General features: G+C 45.2%; 2 protein-coding genes and 1 long non-coding RNA gene across 7 annotated transcripts in view; 1 reads left to right on the plus strand and 2 right to left on the minus strand.

The window, feature by feature from the left end:
• hmga2 (high mobility group AT-hook 2) overlaps window positions 1-2,531 on the minus strand; it is a 41,748-nt gene extending 39,217 nt beyond the window's left edge. The window contains exons 1-2 of the mRNA XM_035626581.2: window positions 2,024-2,531; window positions 1,202-1,288 (exon numbers count right to left, since the gene is read on the minus strand). Coding sequence (XP_035482474.1) covers window positions 1,202-1,288; window positions 2,024-2,131 — 195 coding nt within the window. The 5' untranslated portion in view covers window positions 2,132-2,531. The remainder of the gene's footprint in view (window positions 1-1,201; window positions 1,289-2,023) is intronic.
• Window positions 2,532-13,858: 11,327 nt separating this feature from the next.
• Window positions 13,859-24,016, minus strand: msrb3 (methionine sulfoxide reductase B3). 5 transcript variants are annotated; one of them, XM_035627127.2, is made up of 7 exons: window positions 23,836-24,016; window positions 21,340-21,446; window positions 17,180-17,288; window positions 16,391-16,468; window positions 16,252-16,280; window positions 15,276-15,373; window positions 13,859-14,827 (listed from the first exon to the last, which is right to left on the minus strand). In XM_035627127.2, the coding sequence occupies exons 2-7, from the start codon at window positions 21,431-21,433 to the stop codon at window positions 14,672-14,674; spliced, it is 564 nt and encodes a 187-aa protein (XP_035483020.2). In that variant the 5' UTR covers window positions 21,434-21,446; window positions 23,836-24,016; the 3' UTR covers window positions 13,859-14,671. The 5 variants fall into 5 exon arrangements, with proteins under 5 accessions (XP_035483020.2, XP_035483021.2, XP_035483022.2 ...); XM_035627128.2 differs by lacking the exon at window positions 21,340-21,446 and adding an exon at window positions 18,974-19,124 and having other exon boundaries at window positions 23,836-23,953; XM_035627129.2 differs by lacking the exon at window positions 23,836-24,016 and adding an exon at window positions 18,974-19,124 and having other exon boundaries at window positions 21,340-21,452.
• On the plus strand, window positions 21,117-24,359 carry LOC118301530. Its single transcript, XR_004790325.2, has 2 exons — window positions 21,117-21,731; window positions 24,014-24,359. It is a non-coding gene; the product is annotated as an uncharacterized LOC118301530 (long non-coding RNA).
• The last annotated feature ends 466 nt before the right edge of the window (window positions 24,360-24,825 follow it).

Raw genomic sequence — 24,825 nt, forward strand, 5'->3', positions numbered from 1 at the left:
AACACTATGTCGTGACGTGTCACGACCGTCGGCTACGTTTGTCATGATTTTGCCCCCAGGAACTTTAGTTCTAGTGGACTTTCATTTGTTTTTCCATTTCTTGTGCTGTTGTAAGTGCTAGGTGTTTTCTTTGCCTTGGTTAAGTAATCTTTGTTATCCCGTGTTTGTGTTTTCTTGAGTTTCCTGTTTTATTCTGAAGTCCTTTTCCTTGTGTTGCTCACTTCCTGTCCCGTGTCTTGTTTCTGGTGTCTTTGTTTTTCCTGTGTCTCCTGCCCCTGTGATTGTCTGCACCTGTTCCTAATGTGTCTCACCTGTGTTCAATAGGCCCCGCCCACCTTGTGTCTATTTAGTCTCCGTGCTTCCCTTGGTCCTGGTTGGTTCGTCTGTGATTTTCCCAGAGTCTGTACCTGTGATGTTGTTCCTGTTGTTTTCCCCCCCACAACCTGTGTTTTTTGGCTGCTGTGTTTTGCTACCTGAGATTGTTTCTGTTCCCGCACCTGTGGACACCCTTAGTTGCATTTAGTTTTTGTTTTATTTTGACGCAGTACGTCAGTTTTTTTTTTTATTATTAAATATTCAATATACACCTCTGCATTTTGGGTCCTGCATAAACCCCGACCGTAACAACGTGCCTATAGCGTGCGTGGTATTGATTACGAGCTAGGTATGCTGAAACGGAGATGGACGAAAGGAACGGCGTGAAACAAAACAGAGGAGCTGAAAAATCAAGTAGGAAAGGGAAAAAAAGATGTGTGGAGATATGTGTATGTATGTATGTCGGGTCGTGAGTGGCTCATATTTGACCAAGAAACTAATAATAGAATATATATATTTACCATTTTAATGTATATCTGCCATCAACGCAAATACAAACAATTTGATGAAAAACATGGATGTTTAAATGTATTCAGTGGCATCTCATAATCTGGTCAAAATTTGGCTGGTGAAAAATCCAATTGGCTGGTAACATTAAAAATCTACTGGCCATGTTGGCTGGTGATCAAGAAAGTTCATTTAAAGCCCTGGTTATGTGTGGGATGTGGATGGTTCCACCTGGGCATGAAAAACAAACAAGAACAATATGCAACCGTAACAGTTCAAGTTTTAAAAGGCGGTTTGTCAGTTATCAGTCCCCACACACGTGCTCCCCGTCAGCCATGTGACATGAGCCGAGATGTCTGTGTGGGCTGAGGCTCCTCACCTTCTGCGCCGCTTTGGAGGGGCCCTTGTTCTTACTTCCTTTGGGACGGCCCCTTGGTCGCTTGGGGACAGGCTCTCCACTCGGCTCCTGGAAGGGAGGGAGGACACGACATGGGTGTCAAGGATTCACCGTTTTAAAGGAACACTCGGCCCGAGGGTGAGCTGAAGGTTAGGGGTTGTGCCAGGAGCGGATACAGTTGTGCACACGTGTGGGCACAGATCATAGAGGGGATTTATTGTTGAGTCTGCTTCTGCACGGTTACACTGAACTTCACACAATTTGACGTCAACATTTCTCTCATGAAAATAACCTGACTGCAAAGTGTGTGTGTGTGTGTGTGTGTGTGTGTGTGTGTGTGTGTGTGTGTGTGTGTGTGTGTGTGTGTGTGTGTGTGTGTGTGTGTGTGTGTGTGTGTGTGTGTGTGTGTGTGTGTGTGTGTGTGTGTTGTCTCTGCTCCAGCTCCACTCATGCCCATACTTTCCTTCTTACTCATGTTGTCAATTAAGAAGCCGTGGCGCGCAGCCAGCTCTGCGAACAGGCGCATTCCTCCTTATTTGTAGGCTGCAGGAATATGTTCCTGCTCTTGGAGAGCCGAGGGGGGGGGGGGTGTTGGATGGCACACGCAAAATAAGCTCCTTTTGCTCTTTTTCTTCTAATATGAAAGGAGGTGTGAAGTCCTAATCAGACTTGCACTTGACCTCGTCATTGCTGAAGTTTGAGCTCGACCGTGTCTGTGGGTCTGTGGAACAACAGCTCCACGTCCTGATCACACTAAGCGCAGGTCTCTGCTCTTTAACTCTTCCTGGTGGAACAGAGACTTACTTTCTGGGGCTTCCTCGGTCTCCCCGGCCTCCTCTTCTGGGGCTCCGCGGCCCCCGTGGGCTCCTGGGAGCCAGAGCTCTCCCCGGCCTCGTCCCCGCGTCCACTCATGGTTCCCGGCGCCGCAGCTCCCCCGTCCCCCCGGTGAACGAAAAATACTTCACAAAGTAAAACAAATTAGGAAAGAAAGAAAGTAAAAAACAAAGCACCAATTATCAGAGGGAGCCGGTGCCTATAGGTTCAGTGGCACTTTTACGCGTCGGTCGTCCACTTGGAAGAGTCCGGCGGGCTGAGGCGCTGGTGGAACGAGCAGCGGGGAGCAGACGACGGGACACCGGGGACATCGGACTGTGAGACGCCGAGCGGCAGCGACTGGAACTCGGCTACAGCGCACCGCGGCACCGGGCAGGACCATGCGGCGGCGAGGCGTGACAGCTCGGTGGGCTGCGGATCGTCCGAGACGCGCGGGCATCCACACTCCCCCGAAGAGCAGAACCAAGTCAATGAGGATGGGTGTCTTTGAAAAAAAAAGGGGGGGGGGGGAGAGGAGGAGGAAGAAAAAAAGAGAAAGAAATCACCTCTCCCGTGGGTGGATAATACAGGCAGGGAGGGGGGAGAGGGGGGGTCTGGCTGCGAGCCAGAAAAAACAGAGAGGAGACGGAATCCGGGCTGCAGGCCAGACATGGCAGGCCGCATTTATGAATTAAATTCACATTTTCACGCGTTTGAATGGAGCCCCGGTGTTGGGGGGGGGGGGGTTGTGAATGAAGCGAATGTATGTTCTTAAGTATCCCCTCCACACACCAGTGAAGAGGGGCCCTTTTCATTGTCCTCAGGACCAACCACTGAAGACAACAGGCTGTGAGGCTTCTGTTGCATTGGGGACATTTATAAAAAAAAAAAAAAGAGCACTTTTCAACAAACTTTTAAGGTGAGTTGTTTCACTTTTCTTCCATCTGTCCATGTGTTTGTACAAAGCTGTCCCACTCCTCCACAGTTGTCGGTTGGTTCCTCTCTGTTAATATTTCTTTAACCTTCACAAAATGATTTGCTCGGTACCTGTGCCCCCCCCCCCATACAGCACACACAGTGGTGACAACAAGGAGACTCAACTCTCAGATGATGTAACTGAACCAAATATGCTGGACTTTGAGGGAGATGACGCACAAGTGACATTGTGAATATTCCCACTTGTTGTAATATGTGCAGGCGTGTGAAGAAAGACGAAGGTTGCGGGTCTTTGAAGCACGCCGGCGTGGACGTGGGGTGAGATCAATTACACAAGAACAACAAACACAGAGAATAAAGTGCCTTGACGTGCAGGACCTTTCCCACGATCCCGCAGCTCAGTGCTCGCCGAGCACCGGCCACATTCTGCGCTTTGTGAAACGGAACCTTGTCATACACCGTAGTGCACATTGTTGCACCAAACATTTATTTTCATGCCTGCGCAGCTTCCCCCTCACAGAGGGCAAGTCGATTCACTCGGTGTGCGGTTAATTTGTAGCTGGTATTCACTTCATTCATAAGCCCCATTCACGGCCCTCGGACCCCCCAAAGAAGGGGGTTTCTGTGCAGACCCCTCCCTTTCAGACAGAGCGGCGTCAGCATCGAACCAATACAATCAATGGCTGCACAGATCCATTACCTCGGGGTGGTTTCACGCTCACGTCTCTGCTGGGCATGCAGCTCGGTCCGGAGCCAGCGGAGGCACAAAGAAACAGGAAATAAACGTGTTATTGCACTGAAATGGAACTGTGTGTGTGTGTGTGTGTGTGTGTGTGTGTGTGTGTTCATTTCAGCAGCACAGACACAGACTGAGGTTCTACCGTGTGACCTTTCACCTCATTTGACTGCAGCGCTCCTCCGGACCAGACAGATTCACCAGAAGTTGAGAACTAACATTTTCACAGTCGCTGTTGGCGATATTCTCATAATCGTGACTGAAACGTTGTGGAGCCCAGACCTTCGTCAAACAAGGGGGCCAACCCTCCTCGTCTACTATCTCAGTTCAGTTTATAACTGTCGGTCAACGCGTGTTCAAAAGTCCTGAGCTCAGTGGTTCACTCTCCACCCAGGAAACGGTCAATTTGATTTCATTAAGACGCTTAACTCAATGTGCACTTATTACATTCCTCCTCATGTCACGGCCTTCATCCAAGTGTGCAGATCCTGCAGATGATATAATTAAATTATATAATTGAAAATACATAGTTTATAGAAATCAACTCCACTTTTTAAAATAATTCAAACATAAACACATTTGCCTTCTTTTGAAGTTTCTGTTAAGAAGACTTGAAACTAGAGATTGAACCACAAACTCCCCAGGGAAATGTTTTACTGACATTATGAATCAAGTGAGGAGGAGAGTCATCTTCTCATAGAGTCGCCCTCTGCTGGTCAGTACACAGAATACAGGCTTCAGGCAGCCGCTGATTACGTCCATTTTTAATGACAGTCTTGCTGGTGATAGTCTTGTTTCCATACACTGTAGCCTCGGACGCTTCTGCTCCATGTGGCTGCGAGAACATTCCACATTTCCCACTAAACGTCTGATTAATTTTTTTTTTCAAACTGAATCACAGTATAACATTCTCCACGTCAGCTTGTTCCAGGTTCAAACATTTCACAGATGTTATTTGATAATATTATAAACATGCTGAGCATCGTTTTATACACAGATTTTTTTTTAAAGATGCAAACACAGTCTAATATTCGTCCTGGAAAAACTGAAAGTCATCTTAAATCTTGCATCTAAAAACACCCACTGTTCCAATTGTCTTTTTTAAATGTTGTGTAAAGACTCTGAGCCCGTGGGCCTGGAGCCGAGAGCCACAGACAGGTTTGGAAGTCAGGAAGCATTAACAGACAGAAGGTGAAAAGTTTTTGTCCTGTTGCCTAAAAAAAGAGAGAAAAAAAATAGAACAACGCCAGACTTATCCTGTAATTTTGGAACCCCTGCTCTCTGTCAAAGCAGCAGCACATGTGTGATGCATTTACGGTGCCGAGTGCCGAGGGGCCGTCTGCCAAACACTTTCGAGGACTTGTTTGAGGCTTTCTATTTCTATCCACTCTTAGATTACATTATTTTCCAAAATATTTCCAGGGCATCGCACCACAACGGTGCGGATTAAACACAGAAGACTCTCCCCCTCCTTCGGGGGGGGGCTGCCCTCGGCCCCGGTCGTGTGTGTGAGGTTACACTGCAGCGAGAGAGGAGCTGTCTCTGTCTCTCATCCCCACTCTCAGAGAGGAAGTGAGCAAATTAAATATAGAAGCTGGTGGGAGATCCACACGGGGCAGGCTGTCTGACACCAAGGGTGTGTGTGTGTGTGTGTGTGTGTGTGTGATTGTGTGTGTGTGTGTGTGTGTGTGTGTGTGTGTGTGTGTGTGTCCTTAGTATAAACCACATTCAGGTCCGCTTGGTGAGGATCTGCACCAAATCTCACACTCTCATAGAAGTCACTCCCGTAAATATGCCTGACTTGATGTTCTCCGAGAAGTCGGTGGATATGTAAAAACAAACAAAAAACCCACCCTCTATCTTATCTTTAAGAAAGTGATAAAGAAATTTGGATCTGCCCCTTTGTCCAGAGGTTCATTTGTCCATGTCTCATCCTTCAACCACGTTTTGATGGAAATCCTGCTGACAAACAGAGTCTGGTGTAAAAAGGTATGAAGCTGCTTTTGATGGATGAAGGACGTCTGTCCGGAGGAGGCCAAAACCCCCGTCTCTGAGAAATTCTCATATATAAATGAAATGCAACAGCAAATCCATTTTGTAGGAAACATTATTGCAAATCCGTGATGGACTCAGCACCTGTCCAGGGTTCCACCCCGTCAGGTGGGATCGGCTCCGGCCCCGGGCGGCCCTCAACAGGATGGATGATGGATGGATGGACTTCATTACAACTGGGTTCGTTTTGCTTGATTCTGCACGAATCAATAAAATATTCTAACACAAATTGATATGTTTTCCTCTAAAACATCGGAGCAGCACGACATCCACTCGCTCTATTAGACGGGTCAGTGGTTATGATCAGACTCGTGGTTCTGCTGAGGGGAAGACAGAAGAGTCCACTCCAGACACAACAATCTTTTTATTGACATTCGACCTACACCGCAATCTTTCACAAACCTGAACCGAGGCGCTGTTGTTGCCCGAGCCTGACCCCGGGCAGGATGCGAACCGCGGCCCCTGCTGTGACCGTGAGTCATTTGGTTTGTACGCCTGCCATCCACCACAAGCAGCTCTCAGCCAACTCCACTGCCGTTAATAAATGCAGCCTCTGATCATAATCCTGGCCAGCGACTGAGTCTTCTACAAAACACATGCGGATTAGTTCGGTACAGAAACATCATTTGCAGCAGCTGAACGGGACTTTTGTCCTCCTTACATTGTCTGTCTTCCACTCATGTCTCCATCTTCCACAAATATGGCCTCATATAAGAAAAGGCTGCTGTCGGATCACTGTGACCTTCGACCCGAGCTGTTCGCACTGTGACAGATCGGACACTTCTCTCTATGCTCGTCACTTCAGGTCACTTCTCCCGTCTCAATCCGACGGGTCGAGGCAAGCGCAGCCGTGGCGTGCATTCAAGGGGCGCAGGGAGGGGGGGTCGCCGCGGTGCCCACTTGTACCAGGGACGTTAGCGTCCAAGGGTTTCAGCACCTTGCCAGCGCGTCCGTCTCCAAGGCCCGAGATCACGAGTTTGAGCACAGTGTCATTCAGAACACGATGACCTGAAGCAACGCCAACATCCGGGAGCATTACATCACACGTATAGTCGCTGTGATCTTCAGAATACCTGGAAGATTACATTTTTTAAGAATCCCTCTTCTTTTTGTCTTTCTGTAATCTCAGTTGAAAAAAAATGAAACTAGTTAATCCAGTAATACAAGTGGTTATAACATACACACAGTATACTACATCATGTATAGGATAGTAAGATACTGTATGTTGTGCATTTGGCCAAGGTGTCACTGGAATCATAGCACACGTCTTTGCCTGATCCAGTCCTCTGCAGATGCGTCTAGACATCCCGCGGTAACCCTGACCAGGGGAGACGTCTGATCATGTGGCTGGAGGTCATAAACTTCCCACCTCGGCGAGGAGAAGAAGAATTCCTCTGCGAGGTCGAGGAATGGAAGTGAATGGTGGAAGGAAAAGTAACGCCGTCCTCGAGGACGGGCTGTAAAAAACAGCCAGTGACTGGGAGGGAATGTGTAAAAACCACACTGGCCTGTACAAAAGCACAATGTTCTGGATTACACCTCATCCACTTACTGCCGTCCCCCCACCGGCACTGTCGAGGAACGAAAACACGCACAGATCATTTACACAAATTTGTTTAACTGCAAACTTAACAGTTTTTACAACAATACGTAAATGTACAGTGGTGATTCGACTCTCTCCGGCAGAGCAGACGCCGCAAAGTGTGTTTTCTGTCACAGCGTGGCGTGTTTACTTCCTGTGGCAGATACGACGGAAACTGATGGAAGAAAAAGAAAAGAAAAAAACAAAAAGACGTTGGCCTTTGAAAGGGACTGGAGTTGAACTCCGGTGGATCTGCAGTGGAATCCAGCCACCACACCCACAGGGGTCGGAGGTCACATTGCAACACAAGTCTCTCGTTGTCAGCCTCCTATAGGACTATCTGTCAAAGGTAAGAAGAAAAGAAGAAAAACGTGGCTTCATAAACATCATAAATACTGTTTATATTATAATCAGATGTGAGATTGATGCAACGCCGCTGACGGACAGATAGACAGACAGACAGACAGGTTCCAGATCTAATTTCATCATCAGTTATTGACATGGCTTTTTAAACTGACACAGAGCGGGACTTGTGTTTTCTTGAGGGAGGGGGGGGGGGTTCCTTTTATTGACAGTAGCAGCCCAACATCACTCATGCAGCATCATCTTCGTCGCTGCCGACCGCAGGGCGGAGGCTCCATCTGCTGGTCTCCAGGCTGCCACAGCGTCACACCACCGACGTGCACACAGAACATTAGACGTCAGCAAATCATGCTTTGCAGTGTTTTTTATTCTGATTCATCCAGAATACAACGTGTAGCAATCTGTTGTTAATGTTATTTTAATATGTATCCTTCTCTGTGCTTGTGTGCATTTTAATCACTGGTAACTTGTGATGAAGTACTCTATGAATAAAAGTGAAACAGACTGAATTGTAAATTTCTTTTGTCCCATCAAGACAAATCTCGAGGAAACCTTATTTTTCAAAACAGCACATTCTGGCTCAAAACACCCCCAGCATCTTCATATTTTGTTCTTTAAAAGTATCCAAAGCTGGTCGATCTGGTTTCTCACACACGGATGTGGCTGCGGCAGCTGGTTGGACACAGTTCACTTCGAAGCCAACATGCCAAGTGTCCTTCTCTTGCACATGCTCCAGGCCCGTCTCAGCCAGAGGATGTTTGAGTTCTCACTAATCCACATAAAGAGAGCTCAGGTCATCTGTATCACTTTGGAACTACTTCCTAAACACACACACACACACAAACACCGAACCCTAACTGACTACATTCATAACCTATGACCTTGGACATGGTTATTTTTCCAGTGTTGCGCAACGCGTTTCACACACAACACACACATGATCATTCACAGCCATAGTGACACACCAACAGCTGTGTGTCGGTCTTTAGAGCACAAAATATGACAAAGTGTCTGGGAGACGCATGGTTCCAACACCAACCCCAAAAATGGAACAAATAAAGGAAACTATTTTCAGATCAAAATAGGCCGCAGGCCGTTACCGGGCTTCGTAAAGCATTAAGACACCTTCCCTTTTTGGATATTTAATGTTATATCTCGGATTGATTCAAATTACCACTTTTGCATCACCATCAATTTACACTCAACAATCCATCCAAGTGAAAACATTTTTAGGAATGAATTCAAATCAAAACCTCAAATCTCTCATTTACAAAAGCATTTTTTTTAAATATCCTTCATCTATAGTCTTAAAATAAGGGCCGTCGAAACCAGTCTTTGACTCATTTTCACGTCTTAGTTTTGCTTGTGTCAAAGACTCCGCTGCAGAGGACGGCCGACCCCGTCCTATACGAGCGAAATGAAAACTGTCAAGCCGGTCAGAAAGTGCATGTCGGATTGCGAAGGGGGGTTTCGGTTTCCATGCATTATCACCTCGTCTGCCAAGAGGAAACCAGTTTGTTTTCTTAGAGTTGCTGTGAAGAACCTCCAGCAAGTCCCTGTATTTCCTGAGCAAACTCTCTGCCAAACACTCAGAGGCAGGGAATGGGCCGGGGTATGGAGAGTGCAGAATCAATGGTCTTATTTTTGGCAAGGTCCACGGTTGCAGCATGCTGCAAACCACAGGCTTGTGAGTTCGTCCGCAAAGAGTATTTTTCCAAAGGAGGAGACGTTTCCAGAAAGGCTGGGATGATTTCCCATCACGCTCGCACACGAACGTTCCCTCTCTGTCTGTGTCACAGACAACCTCTCGCAGTTTATCAAAAACCCAACGCTCATCGTGTCGGACGGGGGGCTTGTTCGGCCTGCGGAGGAGACTGTTCTGAAGTTCGCCTCCACCCAACCACAATCCTCTGGGGGAAATAAAATGTGTGCTTGTTTCCTGCACTGCTCCCGTTATTCACCCGATAACGTAAATTACTTCCCGGATCGATAACCTCTGGCTCGTCTGATGCACTGTTGTACAGTTCCTATCTGCACATTTTTTAACCAAACAATCACGGCTTTTAAAGACCAAGGGGCCGTATTGACAATAAAACATCTTCAAGCTACAGTATCTCCTACTGATAGAGATAAAGGCCCCGTCTCTACCTGACGAGACATGAGAGACCGATATGTCTTTGACCTTGACTACCGACCGTAGTCCCCCCTAGTGCTAATGCAAAGGAGGCTTTGAATGAACGACACCATGTGATCGGAGAGCATTGGCTTCTTCATATTGGAGGATTTCAAACATGCCAACCTCAGGACAGGCCTGCCTATGTTTTACCTGGACATAGAATCTACAACCGGGGGGACGACCGCCCCATCGCAGTGACACCACCTACAGTACGAGGCTGCTCGTGCAGCACAGATCCGTCCTCTCTGAAACCCTACACCCCCTCCAATTTGGAGAATGGATCAACCGATCCAGTGATGATCCTCTGCCCAGCTCCTGGCCCTAACCCAAACAAGGACACCCATGTGGGAATGCTGCTCAAAGCTATGAAACATTCAACACCATCTTTCCACCGTGCTGGGCAACAGGTCTCTCTGATCACCATGCTGACGTAAAACCACATCATCAAGTTGATGAGCAGCTCAACGGCGGCGGGTCCCATCACGCTAAATGATGAAACACTCCGTAGAGAGGAGGTGGAGCAACTGGCGACAACTTCTCCCTCAACATGGGGATGATGTGGGGAAATGATTATCCACTTCAGAAAAGGTCGCAGTGAGCACCCCCTGTTGACCATTAATCGAAATGCTTCAGAGAGAGTTGGGTGGTGCACAATAAAGACAACCTGACCTGGACCAGGACCACCAACACGCCAGGCCCAGCAATACCAACACTTTCTGCCGAGACTGAAGAAGGCAAACGCCACATGACCTCATTCCACAGAGGCACCACGGAGGGAGTTTTTGAAAGGGTATCACTACCTCATAAAGGAGGCGCAAAGAATGCAGGTCCCCACACAGGACAGTGAACAAGGCGGAGAGGATCGCAGGTGTCCCTCTCCCCACCCAGGCCGACATCTACAAATCCTGGTGTGTCCAATAATGACTGACTCCTCACTCGATCTCTTTGTGCTCCAGATATCTGGTGGGAGGTCCCAGAGCATGAATGATGTATTCATCACTTGTGTCACACAGCGATATTAAATGTGTCGACGCATTTAATCACCAGACTGTGTTTAATCATATCCCATGGAAACAGTTGACCGAAAATCTTCGATCGGAATGATTTCAAACACTTTTGCGCACGTCAAGATGTTTCTGAGAACATCTGCATTTTTCTCAAAGGTGAAGCCAAAACATCTGGACCTCCCTCTGGTGGCAGATGGGACATGTACCAAACTAAAAAATACATTTATACAAATTTCTTCTCAAAGATGCTTTCTTGACAAAGATGTAATTTGAGGTCAATCTTATCACATGGATCTGTGCTTGAGTGTTTATTCTTCCAGTAAGTTTGGTTTCAATTATTTACAGTTGAACTGTCCTGATTGGCAGCGGAGACCCGTGATTGGTCGAGCACGCTCATCAGAGCGATCGCAACACCACGGCTCCAAACTCGGTCACTAATGCGGCTCCTTATGACAATAAAAGCCCAAGATGGCAGCTCCAGCATCCCAGATATTTTGGCTTCATTTTCTACAACGGGAGGAAGTGGAGATATGCGTCATCTGTCTTTATGTACGATCTGCAGTCACAACCCTTTTTATATTCAAAGCTCAAAGAGCAGTCATAGCAAGGCTAGATAAACATGTTTAGAGCTTAGGGATATGTTACCGTTCTTCACGGAGTAACTGAGTTACAAACATCTGTTACCACCAGGTTATGTATGTGTGTGTCCAGCTCAACCCCTCTGGATGGGGGGGGTAGTATGGGTATGGGTCTGTGGGGAATGTGAGGAATGTGAGAGCAGACTTCTTGGGGTCCACAAGGTCACTACCCCGACAGTGGTTACACTTAGCAGTCCAGACAGACATTATGGACGGAGAGACAGCCTCAGAGACAAAGACATGTTGTCAGTGTCTTCAGTTGTGTCTTCTGTCAGTGGAGGTTGGACCGTGGACGCTGTGGTAACGCACAGCACGGAAAAGGTGGCAATAACCAAAGTGTTGGGCAGAGCAGATCTTCTTGGCATATGCATTCATTCTGGCTGATGAAGTAGTAGTTTCTCCTAGAAATGATACGCAACAGAAATTCTACTCTACGTGTTGTTTAAAACTGAACGTCTCCCTGCGAACCTTCACCAGAGAGCTCCTGTTGGATAAACCACTGACAAGGGGTCACAGTCTTGCGCTTAAATATATGGTACAAGTATTTATAGCTAAAAAATACTATCATTTAGGAAGATATGGGAAGGATTATCTTTTAATGAATATGGACAAACGTGATTTTAAACTTTACACTGATACTACCACCTTAGTAAAGTTGACGCAATATAAAAGAGTTGCAGTTCGTTGGCTATTGCAACACGAGTCATTTTATATGATCAATAAATGTTACATGTTGCTTTTAATCTAAACCTTTGCAAAAGAACACAAAATGAAAAGTCTTTGTTCTTCACCATGTCTGTGTACAATCTGGATCTGTGAAGTTATTATATTATACTATATAATATTATATGGAGTGAATGTTCTAAAGCACATGTGAAAATCCCCTTTAAAAGTTGAATGGTTCATGGTTGTAAGACTTGATGAGAATGTTACTTGGGAGCGTTTCTCCAGATGATAGGTCAAAGGTCACCACAAATAAAAACATGGTCCAGAATATCTCTGCAAATAATAGAGACTGTCCAAAGCTTGTATTGATCAAAAAATGTGATGTTACACGTGACGTCATGAAGAAGTGACAAAGAAAATGATGTCAGGCATACCTAAAGAATTGTTTTAGGACATCTCTGCATCCTATGGGAATATAGACACGACCTAAATCTCATGTGTATATATATATATATATATATAATTATTTATCATGATCAATCATCATGACGTCACTATGAAGTCAGAAATAGACATTATTTAAACCTTGTTTATATTCAACAATGATTTGTCATCATATGGTATAAATGATGCCATGATGATTTCTCTACATCCTTAATATAACTTAATATTTGAGTATTGTTTCAAGAACCTTTGGAGCGCTTCAACTAAAACCTCCACGCGTGAGTGTATTAAATCCTTCCTGCTACAGAATCCTCTGTTCTTTTCCCTCGCTGCTTTCTGACCAACTGTCATTTGCACATCCTGCTTTTGTCTCGTTTCCTCCCGTCTCACTGCTGCTCCCCCACAGCCTTGATTATGTCCGTCTTACTTTCCTCTCTTCTTTCCCTATTCCTGTGTTTCAATCCCTCACGGTCATGTGATTAGCTTCCTCCCTGTCCCTATTGTTCTTTCGGTGATTTCACTTTCCCCTTTCTGAGGATACAGCCCCTCTCCTTATCAGCAGGGTACAGCGTGGAAATGGCCCCCCAACTTTAAAGTCCAGAGCACCCACATTGCCCTGGACTATCGGCTCCATCACAGGACTGGACGAGGCACGACCGAGGCTGCACCGGAAGAAGATCAGCTCATCTGTGAAGCTGCTGGTGTCCTTCTGCCGCTGGTCCGTTGGAAGGACAGCAGAGGTCCTCAGACTGAGATAACAATCAGAAGCCACACTCTTTCTACTGTTCTATTCAGGAGTCATTCAGATAGGCTGCTATTCACAGGGCCAAAGTCCTCATTTAATCAAGTTTCTGCATTCATGTCCGTTTGTGCCTTTCCTGATGCTCTTTAATACATTTTGGAATCTTTTTTTTTTTAAGAAAAAAAGACCTCACTATATAACATATGTAATAATGAGAATTAATAGAATTACGAAAGAAAAAAAAGTCTCAAATCAAACCTTTTTTTCCCCCCAAATGCTTTTTTTCCACGTGACCCAGTCCTCTGTCCGTAGAAATGAAAACCTGGCCTGTTTTAGATATTTTGTCATTTCAATAATGAGTAAATATAACTCATTACCTTGAAGTTCCCTGCTAAACCCACACAATGTCGCTCCATCCACTGAAGGCCACGAGAGTAAAAGCTCCAGAGATCATATATCTACGGAAAAGTAAAGCAAAAAAAAAAACTGTTTCTGCATATTTTATTCATCCAACAACTGTTTTAATACAAGCTGTGGAAGATTGAAAATATTTCCTGAAGCAAAGGAGTAGAGAAGGAACAAATACAGGAAGTGACCTAACGACCGCAGCACATTATTTTTCCACAATAAGATTCTGTCAAAGTGTCTCGGCTGTGTTTCACTGTGCTGCGTCACTACTGACAGCAGCACTTGCATAGGTGACATCATTAAATCAAACACCACTCCAATATATACATACATACACACACACTGTATATATATACGCACACATGTGTAACGTATGTGTGTCTACAACACAGCACTTCATCCATGTTTAAATTGGCAGACCGAATGCTGTTTCCCACACCGGGGAGGTTAAAGGGAGAAAATTCTGGTATTTGTCAAAGTGGATGTCTTTTGTCCATGGTCGGTAGTTCCTGACATTTTCACCGCCTCGTTCATAGGCAGTTGGGAAATATTCCAGCAAGAACACAAAAAGCAAAGGCTCATAGGGGTCGTCCCTTTGAACTCCCCGCAGCTCCTGAGGCAGCCTCGCCCTGCTCCCCTCACGACCACGACAGAGTCAAACCCAGGTTGACAAATACTGAACGTTCCTTTTAAGGCAGTTTACGCAGTGTCTTGCACGTTGCACACTTCAAAATGGCTGTTTTGGGAAACATGCACTTTCAGATTACTTGGAGCTTTTGGTCCGTGTCTGGGGACCTCCTGCACTCTCGTTACTTTGTGAACTATTTTAATGCTGAGTGAACTTTTGGACTCTCCCTACACAGGCACAGTCACCGGGCCGGTGTGTCGCTCAGAGCTCCGTCTTCCTGTCGCTCACTGAGCCGCCAGCAGCTCCGCCCTCGGCCGCGTCTTTGGGCTGGAAGGCCAGTGAGGCCGAGTTAATGCAGTAGCGCTTCCCGGTGGGTCTTGGTCCATCATCGAACAGGTGTCCCAGATGGGCTCCGCACTGAAACGCAATAGGAAAGATTGTACATGTTCTACATCATCAGCATGTGACTTTGATATGACATGGCACTTTGGCAAGTGGGGGGTGCCCTCATAGGTGAGTTGAGTTTGACATGGAAGAAATTACACACTTTACATAAACGCTGTTATAGGCATTAGAGTTACAGGCATAGTCACAGTTTGGGACCTGAGAGGTGGTCTCCGTGGCCACATGCCCCCCACGCCTTAAGGAAGAATGTGTTATAGAATGTTCTTATTGCAAATATTAGTTTGATAGAGTGCAACTATGCCTCAGGTTCATTGTGCATGAAGACATCCGGAGGAGGCCAAGAGCGCATTCTTTAATGCATTAGCCCTTTTTTATTTTCAAACCGCCAACTTAGCTGTCAGGAATTTTTTATGCCACACTCCCCATACAGTTGGTGTGCGACGCCGTGTCTACAGTGTACCTGGCTGCAGGTGGTCTCCACTCGGTGTATCCCGTAGGAGTAGTCATCCGTCAGAGTCACAGACTCGTCCTTCACCAGGTCAAAGAAGGAGGGCCAACCTGCAGACATGGCGGCATCGCGTTAGGAGACGTGGCAGCACAGAGGGATCGTGACATACAGCATTATTCATACTGATAATAATAATAATCTGATGTGTGACCAGAGTTAGATCATGTGAAGCCACTGCAGGTTGGAGACGATATGTCAATCCACTGTCCCTTGTGTAAATATATCTTTTAATTTGAGGTGATAAGATGACTGGATTGATGTTTCTGTCCTTCGGCTGAAAGGAGAGAAACAACAAGGCTGAAACATTCATAATGACACATGATGCCACTGAGGCCTGCCGACCCAGGAAGTACAGGAGCCATAAATACTGTTAACAAGGACACACTGCAGACGTCTGGTCGTCAGCGGTCAATGAAACTGACGAGACTTCAACCCGTCGCGTCCACCGGATGCAGCTGCACTGAGGCTCCGTCTCGTCTTTGCTTTTCAACAGTGAGGCATCTTGCAGCAAATTCTAGTGTTCTAGAACTCTTGTGCCAACTTGTTTTTTGTCAACAGCAGACTGAAAACTCATTTACTGTAAGATTAATATAGTGACTAATACTCTGTGGCTGTACTTGAACAGTTTTGAAAAAGAGCATGGCGTCTCATCTTGAGTTTGTCTCTGTGCTTCATGAATTTGATCTGAGGGAAAAACCCCAGCAAGGTCCTGCTTCATAGACTGAAGATGTGTCGAGGAAAGGTCGTTTTTTCTGAATGTACATAGAGATAAAGTTAATAATTACAGGACAATGATTAGCAAACACCGGCATTTCTACACTGCACAATCGAAAAATGTCAGGCTTCAGAAACTGAATTGTTCCTGCAAAATGAGACCCAGCTTTAAAGACGGAAGAGAGGAGAAAAGAGCTGCAGTGTTTCAACTCACCTGATCCGGAGTCAAATTTAGTGTTTGAGCTGTAAAAGGAAACACAAATGAAGTTAATTCAATTCTGTAAAAAGTTCTGTAGACTGTAGTGAAGGACTAAAGCAACACACACACACACACACACAGCAGCAGCTCTCACCTGAACAGCGGGGTGCCACAGACCACACACTTGTACGTCCCCTCATCTTTAAGAAGTGTGAGCTCACCAGTGAACGCACTGAACGAAAAGACTCAACATGATGAACAGGATTTTATTTGAAAATGAAATAAATATACTGTATATTAACAGGACATGCACATACAGTATATACATACACACATATATATATATGCATGTATACATGTGTGTATGTCCATATGTAGATATCTGAGTGTTTTTATACATGTACTCGTGTGTGTGTGTGTATATATATATATATATATACATACACACTGTATCTGTGATATGTACCAAACACAACACAAACACGTATATATATATAAACAGTGTTTACATGAACACAATCATATATACACAAGTATACATGTGTCTAGGGCTGCAACTAACCATTGTTTTCATAATCAATTAATCTGTCAATTATTTTCCTGATTAATCGATTAGTTGTTTGGTCCCTGAAATGTGGTATAATTGTGAAAAATGTTGATTGTGTTTCCCAAACTCCAACATGAAGTTTTGTTTTGTCCACACACCAAAGACATACAGTTTACTGTCACAGAGGAGCGAAGAAACCAGAAAATATTCCCATTTAAGAAGCTGAAATCAGAGAATTTAGACTTTTTTTTCATAAAAACTACTTGAACCGATTATCAAAGTAGTTGGATATTAGTTTAGTTATGGATTACTAATTGATCCATTGTTGCAGCTCTACATGTGCCAACACATTCATATATACACGGTATAAACATATACATTTATACACACACACACCTCTCCGTTCCTCTCTCCTGAGTGACGTGGAACTGCGTCGGTGTGAGGCGTTTCTTCAACTCCTCCTGAGAGAAGCTCACCGGCCATGTCTTCTTGGTCCTGCGTGCTCCTGAGGGGGGAGGCAGGGAGGATGAACACAAGTGATGGCCCCACACAGACAAATTAAATATCACAGCAACACTATCCCTCATGTCTACAGACAAACATGTAAAAATCCTCTCTCCTCACATCATTCTGGGCCACAAACTATAAATGAAGCAGGCCGGCCACAAACTCCTCGCTCTTTAATTTCAGACACAAAACTAATTATACTAACATTAACATTATAAAAAGTGTAAATTCAGTGAATAGAACCAAAACCACACACCACAGCCAAGCAGTGAATCAGTGGATTAATGTGTTAGCACTTGAAGTTTCTGCAACAGGGGAGTGGAGCTACAGACTCAACAGATGCTGATGTGGACCAGTAGGATCAAAAAAGAAGAAGGAGAAGAAAAGGAAAGTGTGAAAAACGGACCTCTGGTGTCACTACTGCTTGTGTCCGTTTCAAAAGCCTTTCTGATGTTCTGTTTGTTGGACAGCTGTTATGGAAATCCATAACCACCTAAGTGTGTGGTATTCACCCACACACAGATGTCAGCTTTGGCTACAAACAGAGGTCCCAGTCTTTTTTGGTGCCCATTTAAAACTTGGTGTTCTCTGTCAACGGTGGTCCCAGTTCCCTGGCTGAGTTCTGGAACAGATACTTTTATGTTCTGTTCCCAGAGACAGGTGGATACTCTGCTGGAAACCCAGAAAAGGTCTTTTTGTGTGACTCCATGTGTCAGAACTGCACTGCGTGTTGGACACGTCTAAGTAATTCATATCCAGCTACAAAAACAGTTGTGTCCGAATCTGCATGTGAGGCAGCAGGAACGTCTGAGTCAGATTACATCCTGTTGGGTGCTCTCTCGTGAAGGGACCTACAGGGAACACGGGTCTGGTGTTGCCAGCTCCTAAAAATTTGTAAAAACATTTTTTGTTTTCTGTTCAAATTAATACATTTTTTCAAATGAACGCCGTCTAAATCTTTTGCCAAACATTTTGAATCTATGTATTTTCCAGAGGAGCACATTTCAGGTTTTAATAGTCTGCTACCTGAAAAGTATCTGTACAGAAAAGAGCACCGTTCATTGGACTACTGAAATAAATAACAGGCAAAACATCCAAAGTTGTAAAACACAATAGCATGGTTTACAAAATGGCCCCTAAGAGAAACCTATATATCTGGACTGAACCTGAATAAAGCCATTTAAATTATTGAAGATTTTAAATCCCCTAAATAAAAACTAATCAAAGAAACAAAGTCAATGTCAGTGGTTCACAAGCAGAGGTGCAAGGGCCAGATAGAGAAGCACCTTCCAGGCCAAAATGAATCTGTGTGAAACCAGGTCATGTCTGATCAAACAAGGTTAAGAATTTCAATAAGCATTCAAGGCTACTACGATAACGGCAGTACCCGGTGGAAGTCGTTGCTACTTACTGCTACAAATACAAATCTGCTACTTCAGAAAAGAACAGAAAATGCTACTGAGGTCCAATCAGATAAGACCAGTTTGGGAGCTCTGAAGCAAACCTAAATGCAAAAAAATAAAATAGCTGTTCCAAATGAAAAGTAAGAAAGTAGCGGAAAGCAGCTCACGTGGGAGTGAAGGCACACACAGTGGGACAGTAAAGACATGCTGACACACCAGCCAGGTGTTAAGGCTTTAGAGCGGCACAGCACAGCAGGCACACGGCACCCGGTCAGTGGACCTGAGGGAAGACTGCAGGACCTCAGAGTCACAGGCTGACTCTTGGTTATTAGATGCAGCAGATTGAAGCCCGACATGGCCGCTGGACAGAGGGCACGCCACCCACCACTAGACACAAACGCCGCTCGGCAGGGCGGCACCAAAGGACGGGGCTGGATGAGGCGGAGCAGACAAGAGGGAGAAATGACAACGACAACACAGGATTAGAGACGAGGTGTGGAATGGAAGCGCCGGCATCTTGTTTGGGATTCACCACCAGGTCAACGCAGAGTTCGAGGGAGATCGGTTAACAGGCATGTGGAAGGTGGACACACACACACACACACACACACACATACCTGGAAACACAGAACACATCAACTCCTCATTCCGCACGGGGGACCTTCAGCCGGTGATATCCAAATGTTCAAATCAGCGAGGAATTCTAAATAACGCTAATGTCATTTGTCACATTGGAGAGAGAACCCATACGCAAAGCAAAACCCCATTCATCTCCCGACCAAACAATAATACCACATTTAGTATAATAATAAAACATGTCATTTCTTCATAATAGATTTCGCTTTGGTTTATATGAAGTTTAGACCAAAGGACATCCCGGTTTCTGATATTTTACAAGCTCAAAATATTCCTAATTTTCCAATTACAAAGATGAATGAATATTTCAGTAATATTATACACTGCAGCCTTGCACACTCTGATTCATGTAAAATGCGCCCATGACGTGCGTCCTGTTTCTAACTTTACTGTCCAACAGAAGAAAACCTGTTGATATCAAAGTCTTCTCATGATGAAATATAAAAACCCCTTGGTTTCTCCTTCAGTCCAGATATGTGGGCTTTCTCTTGAGATGAATGCAAACTTTTGTCTGTTTGGTTTGTATTCAACACAGAGACCTGATCACAAGCAAGGAAGAGTCTGTTTGTCACCAACTCCCAGAAAAAACAGACAACTGAGACAACGTGTATTCTGAATGCACTGTATACAAGTCCATATATTAACCCTTTTACCCTTTTGTATAATAAAGGCATATCCCACAATTTAATTGGAAAATGCTATGAGTATCCAAACAGAATGTCATGTACACGACCCGTAGTGAATTCTGAATACTTGACTAATAGTGTGCACATAAACGCACTGCATCTTGGCCCCTCCCCACACTCAGAGCAGAGCAGAGGAGACGACTGGTTATGTGAAGTGCAACGAAAGCTTTCCAACACCAAAGATGGACAGATGTCCAACGCAATCTGTGGAGGAGGACAGCAGGTGACGACAGGGGAGCAGCAGCAGCTCTCCTGCGGTGACAGACGCAGAACCTCCCCACACATGCAGGAGGACAGAACAAGAGCGACACTGGCACAGTAAATAAAAAGGAATGCTAATAATAAATCACACTGCCCAATATTCACCTTCAGAACAACTAAAAGAAAAAGGCAGAGAGAAGCCGACAGGCCCCCTGACCCCTTGGTTAAATAATTCAGTAAGCTGCTGTTACATTTTCTTTTTATCCCTTTACTGGTGCACAGTCGAACACTTTTGAACTCTACATATATTATATGTGCGACAGGCTCGGATGATGTTATTTATCGGGAATGTCGGGGCGACACGATCATCCACATCATCCGTCTTGATCACACCCTGCAGGTGAAACCATGCATTGTATTAGACTGAAACACGATTCCTCAAACACACGTCCACTGCTTCCGAGTCCAATAGCAGTGTGCTCAGATTCGGGGGCGTGTATACAACTGTTTTGGACGTGGACACGTGCAATGGCACGATGAAATGCTTCCCCCCCGATTGAGGTCATCAGTCGGACACGCCTCCTTCAACAGAGGTTCTTCAAGTTTTGTTTTGTCAGACAGTGTGGGGACCAGCACGTCCCTGGAAGTAGCTACAAAGTGAGTCTGCGGCAGGAACGGTCGGCTGCGGACCCGGACCCCGGTGGAGGCTTTTGTATGACAGCTAGTGTCTGCAAAAAAAAGGGATGACAGGACACTTTGGATCTGTCATCACCACAATGAGCAAGCATTAGCTCAGAGGGACAACTTGGCTTGTTCACAATGCTGGGTGAACACTGCCGTCACCCTGGACGTCGCACTGAGCCCCATTCACAATCTGGCAGCTCAATAAAGAGATGCTGGATAGTCTGTATGAAAAAAAGAAAAGAACAAATAGTCCAAAAACATGACAGTTCTTCTGCTGACAGCTTTCAGAGGCACCTGGGCACTTGGAAGTTAAAGTTATGAGCAGACGTGTGGACTACAACATTTTTTTAAAATTATGTTTCCTTGATAAGCACTACAGCCTATATTGTCCCTGTCGGAGCTGGACACGTTAACACCAAAAGCTGGCAGGTTACTCTACCTAGAGGAGCGGCGCGCAGCGCAGGGCGGCAGACCGAGCCGCCGACGGCACGGCGCAGGGCCGTCGCGAGCCCACGTCTGAGGAGGACCTCCATGACACACTGAATACTGAAGAGAGACACACAGACACACAGAGCTGCCCCTTTGAAATATGTCAGGACTACTTAACTTCTCTGGATCAGCATGGGTCAAGTCACCAGAGGGAATTTAAAGCTAGACAGAAGAGAAGAAAAAAGAAAACCCGGAGCTCTGTGATGAAAGGCTGGACAGAGGCGGCCTTATATGGCCATGTTTCCAGCACAGCAGCAACATCAACCTGCAGGGAAACTGCGTTCTACACCCTCCTCTTCTGTCTGCTTGGCTTCAAGGTCGGGATTTTGGACACTGTAGCAAGTAAGAACATACTGGAACAATAAGCCTGAGTAAAGTGTCAAAGATCTATGATGCACACTAAATAAATTTGGCCGGTGTCAGCCCCCGTGAGCTCGGAAAGCTCTGGTCACATCCAGTGCTCTCCTAGTCTTTGGCTCAGCGGTCAGCTGAACACGACCATAACTAACAATGTAAAAAGTATTCTGCCTCAGCTCCTACTCGTTCTCTAGAATCCAACTACTGACCGACAAATACAAAAAACACCTTTTGTTTTTTACAGGGAAAGAATTCCTGACGTGTTTTTTTTGCTCACGAGAGGTCACGTACTAAACAGTTTGCACTAGAGGTGAAACGATGACTCGAAAAGCTTTGTTCCTCCGCAAGTATAGGCCTGTCACCATAACTACTTTTTGTTTGTGCACAATATATCGTCCCAGAAATGATTGCCATAAGCAATAATATCGTCATTAAAAAGAAAATACTGAATCATGTGAGCTTGCAGCGTAGGCCTTGTGTGTGCAAGTCCGACACAATGTGTGTCGCTGCTGAGAGAAATGTTATCCAAAGTTTAGACTTTGTGTTCCGGCCTCAGACGAAACGAGCACTTTAAAGACATGGTGCCTTTAGAAAAATACAAAGAAACCCATATTTTTTGATATTTTATAGACGACACCAGCGATTTATTAATCATATCGTAAATTTTTATATTTTGTTATATTTTGTACATACATACTGTTTTTTTTTTTTTTAATTCCTGTAAATCTCTTTCTATTCCGCTATTTCTCCTATATTCTGTCCACTGTGCTGCTGTAACAAACAAATTTCCCCATTGTGGGACGAATAAAGGAATATCTTATCTTATCTAATACGACGAGAACAGATGAGAGGTGCTGTCGACATTCAATCTTATGTCAACACACACGCATGTGGACACAAGGGCTGTTATTGAGAATGAAAAAGATTGAGTTCATATTCATGTATCGTACTATAAGTCGATAACGTAATTATCCTGACAGGCCTATCTGCAAGGGCAGGAATTAAAATCGCACACTGGTGTGACTCATAGGGTATGTACGGTGGCCCGGAAGGTGAAAACAATGACAATGACGAATGGGGCGAACACAACAAATAATCAAAAAACACTACTTGAGTTTTGTGAGTTGTTTTCTAATTTGCTGTCCTACTTGTTACATTTTGTTATTTTCCATCTAGTTTGGGGATTTCATATTTGCCATTGTGTATTATTTCCCTGTAGTGTTTGGTTATTTACCGTAGTGTTTCGTGGGTTGCAATAATATTTTGTGAGCTGTTGTCATGTTTTCCTACTCGCTGTCCTGTATGCAGTTGTGTTTTGTTATCGTGTTTGTGACTTATTATCCATTGCGTTCGGATTTCCTAAAGTTATGTTATTTGCCGTATTGTTTTATTATTTCCGTGTAGTGTTTTGTTGCGTGCCATCATGTTGTTGTTGTTGTTATCCCATTCGCCAGTGTTTTTTTTTATTAGGGCCCGAGCACTGACGAGCATTGGCAAGCGAGCACCTATTGTTATTCGAAAAATTATTATTTTTATTATTATTATTATTATTATTAATTCTCTCTCCAATAAATCATCTTTTTGATGGTCTTAAGGTTCCTGAGAAGGTGTTAACATTAGCACACGCCTCGGGACTGGTGAAAAGTCTGATGTTTTGGGGGTCTCGGGCATTGGGGCGTGCCAAAATGACTCCATGGAGCCCCTTTGAGATTGCTTTTAGCAATGAAAAGGGATCTATGAATGAAATTTATTATAATTACCAGATTATTATTATTTTTTTAAATGTAGCCCCTCACTCCAGCTAGGGGTGAGGGGCCTCGTCGTGACGTCATTACACAACAGGGACTATACGTAGAAGATGAACTAACGAACATGGCACGTATCGTCTCGTAGTCTCACAGTACTGTGATGTCGCAGTTGTCGTTTCCGCCGCCATGTCAGTTGGTGCGCGCGCAACACGAGGGCCGCAGAATAACAAGAGCCGCGTCTCCGCGAGCCGTTTATCTGACGTCCCACATGATGCTAATAAGGTTACAACACGCAGAGAAGTGACGCTTTTTACTAAACCGAAACACAAGAGAGGACGTACCGGCGAGAAGCGGCGGCGGCGGCGGCAGGAGCAGGAGGAGGAGGAGGAGGAAGGGGAGGGCACCGAGCGACGACAGTCTGCTAACGGCGTCACGTCGACACATCACACCGAGGAGACGTTCGACCAACAGGCTGCTCTCTGTCTGTGTGTGTGTGTGTGTGTGTGTGTGTGATGACAGGAGCGGGACGTGTCCAATTATGGCCAGGACCCCGCTCCGCTTCCGTCGAGCTCACGGCACGCGGCCTCGTCACGTCGACGGACCGGACCGGACCGGACCGGACTGGACTGGACCGGAACTGACGGACCGGACTGGACCGGACCGAGCCGAACTGGACTGGACTGGAACGGAACGGACCGGACCGGACTCGCGGTTAATAACGCCCACCTCGCACCCACGTGACCCGAGCACCTGAGGAGGCGGCCATCTTTTCATTTATAACCATGACAAAGCAACTACAACATGGCGGAGAGTGTACTCATTGAATTCTGTACTTTTGCTATTGCCATAAAGAACTTCGAATGCACTGTTATGTGAAAACAATGACAGCAATGATGATGATGATAATAATATTAATTATGATAATAATTATTAGTCCCCTAGTGCGGACTAGCTGGAGGCTGGCAAAGGACCTATTGTTTTGCATCCGTTTCTTATTAATCTCTTTGCTCGTTGCCCTTTTTCGCACGCTTGCCAGAAAATGGATGTAATTTGCGTAAATTACACACACACACACACCTTTAAATTCGATGTAGATGAAGGAAATGTGGTAGACACATGTATCATGACAAGGCCTACAAAAAAGCCAGTGGTCGCAGGAAGTCGGCCATTTTGATTTTTTGGCGCATTTATGGACATTCTCGCACATATCATACTTTACTGACCGGCCCTAAACACATCTACATGACAATATTGACTGAATGTCATAGTATCATAACATCATAACAGTCCCAACCTCAACACAGCTACATGTCAATATTGAGCCATGGGCA

Source organism: Scophthalmus maximus, chromosome 2 (genome assembly GCF_022379125.1).
Source record: "Scophthalmus maximus strain ysfricsl-2021 chromosome 2, ASM2237912v1, whole genome shotgun sequence".
Taxonomy (NCBI): Eukaryota; Metazoa; Chordata; class Actinopteri; order Pleuronectiformes; family Scophthalmidae; genus Scophthalmus; species Scophthalmus maximus.

Bases quoted from the DNA above. Each gene is read 5' to 3' on its own strand.
- msrb3 (XM_035627126.2), bottom strand. From the start codon at position 23,938: ATGTGTCGACGTGACGCCGTTAGCAGACTGTCGTCGCTCGGTGCCCTC. The intron at 16,281-16,390 runs GTGAGAGCTGCT...TTCCTTTTACAG, and splicing joins TGTGGCACCCCGCTGTTCAG to CTCAAACACTAAATTTGACT. The intron at 14,828-15,275 runs GTACACTGTAGA...ATTGCGTTTCAG, and splicing joins TGGAGACCACCTGCAGCCAG to TGCGGAGCCCATCTGGGACA.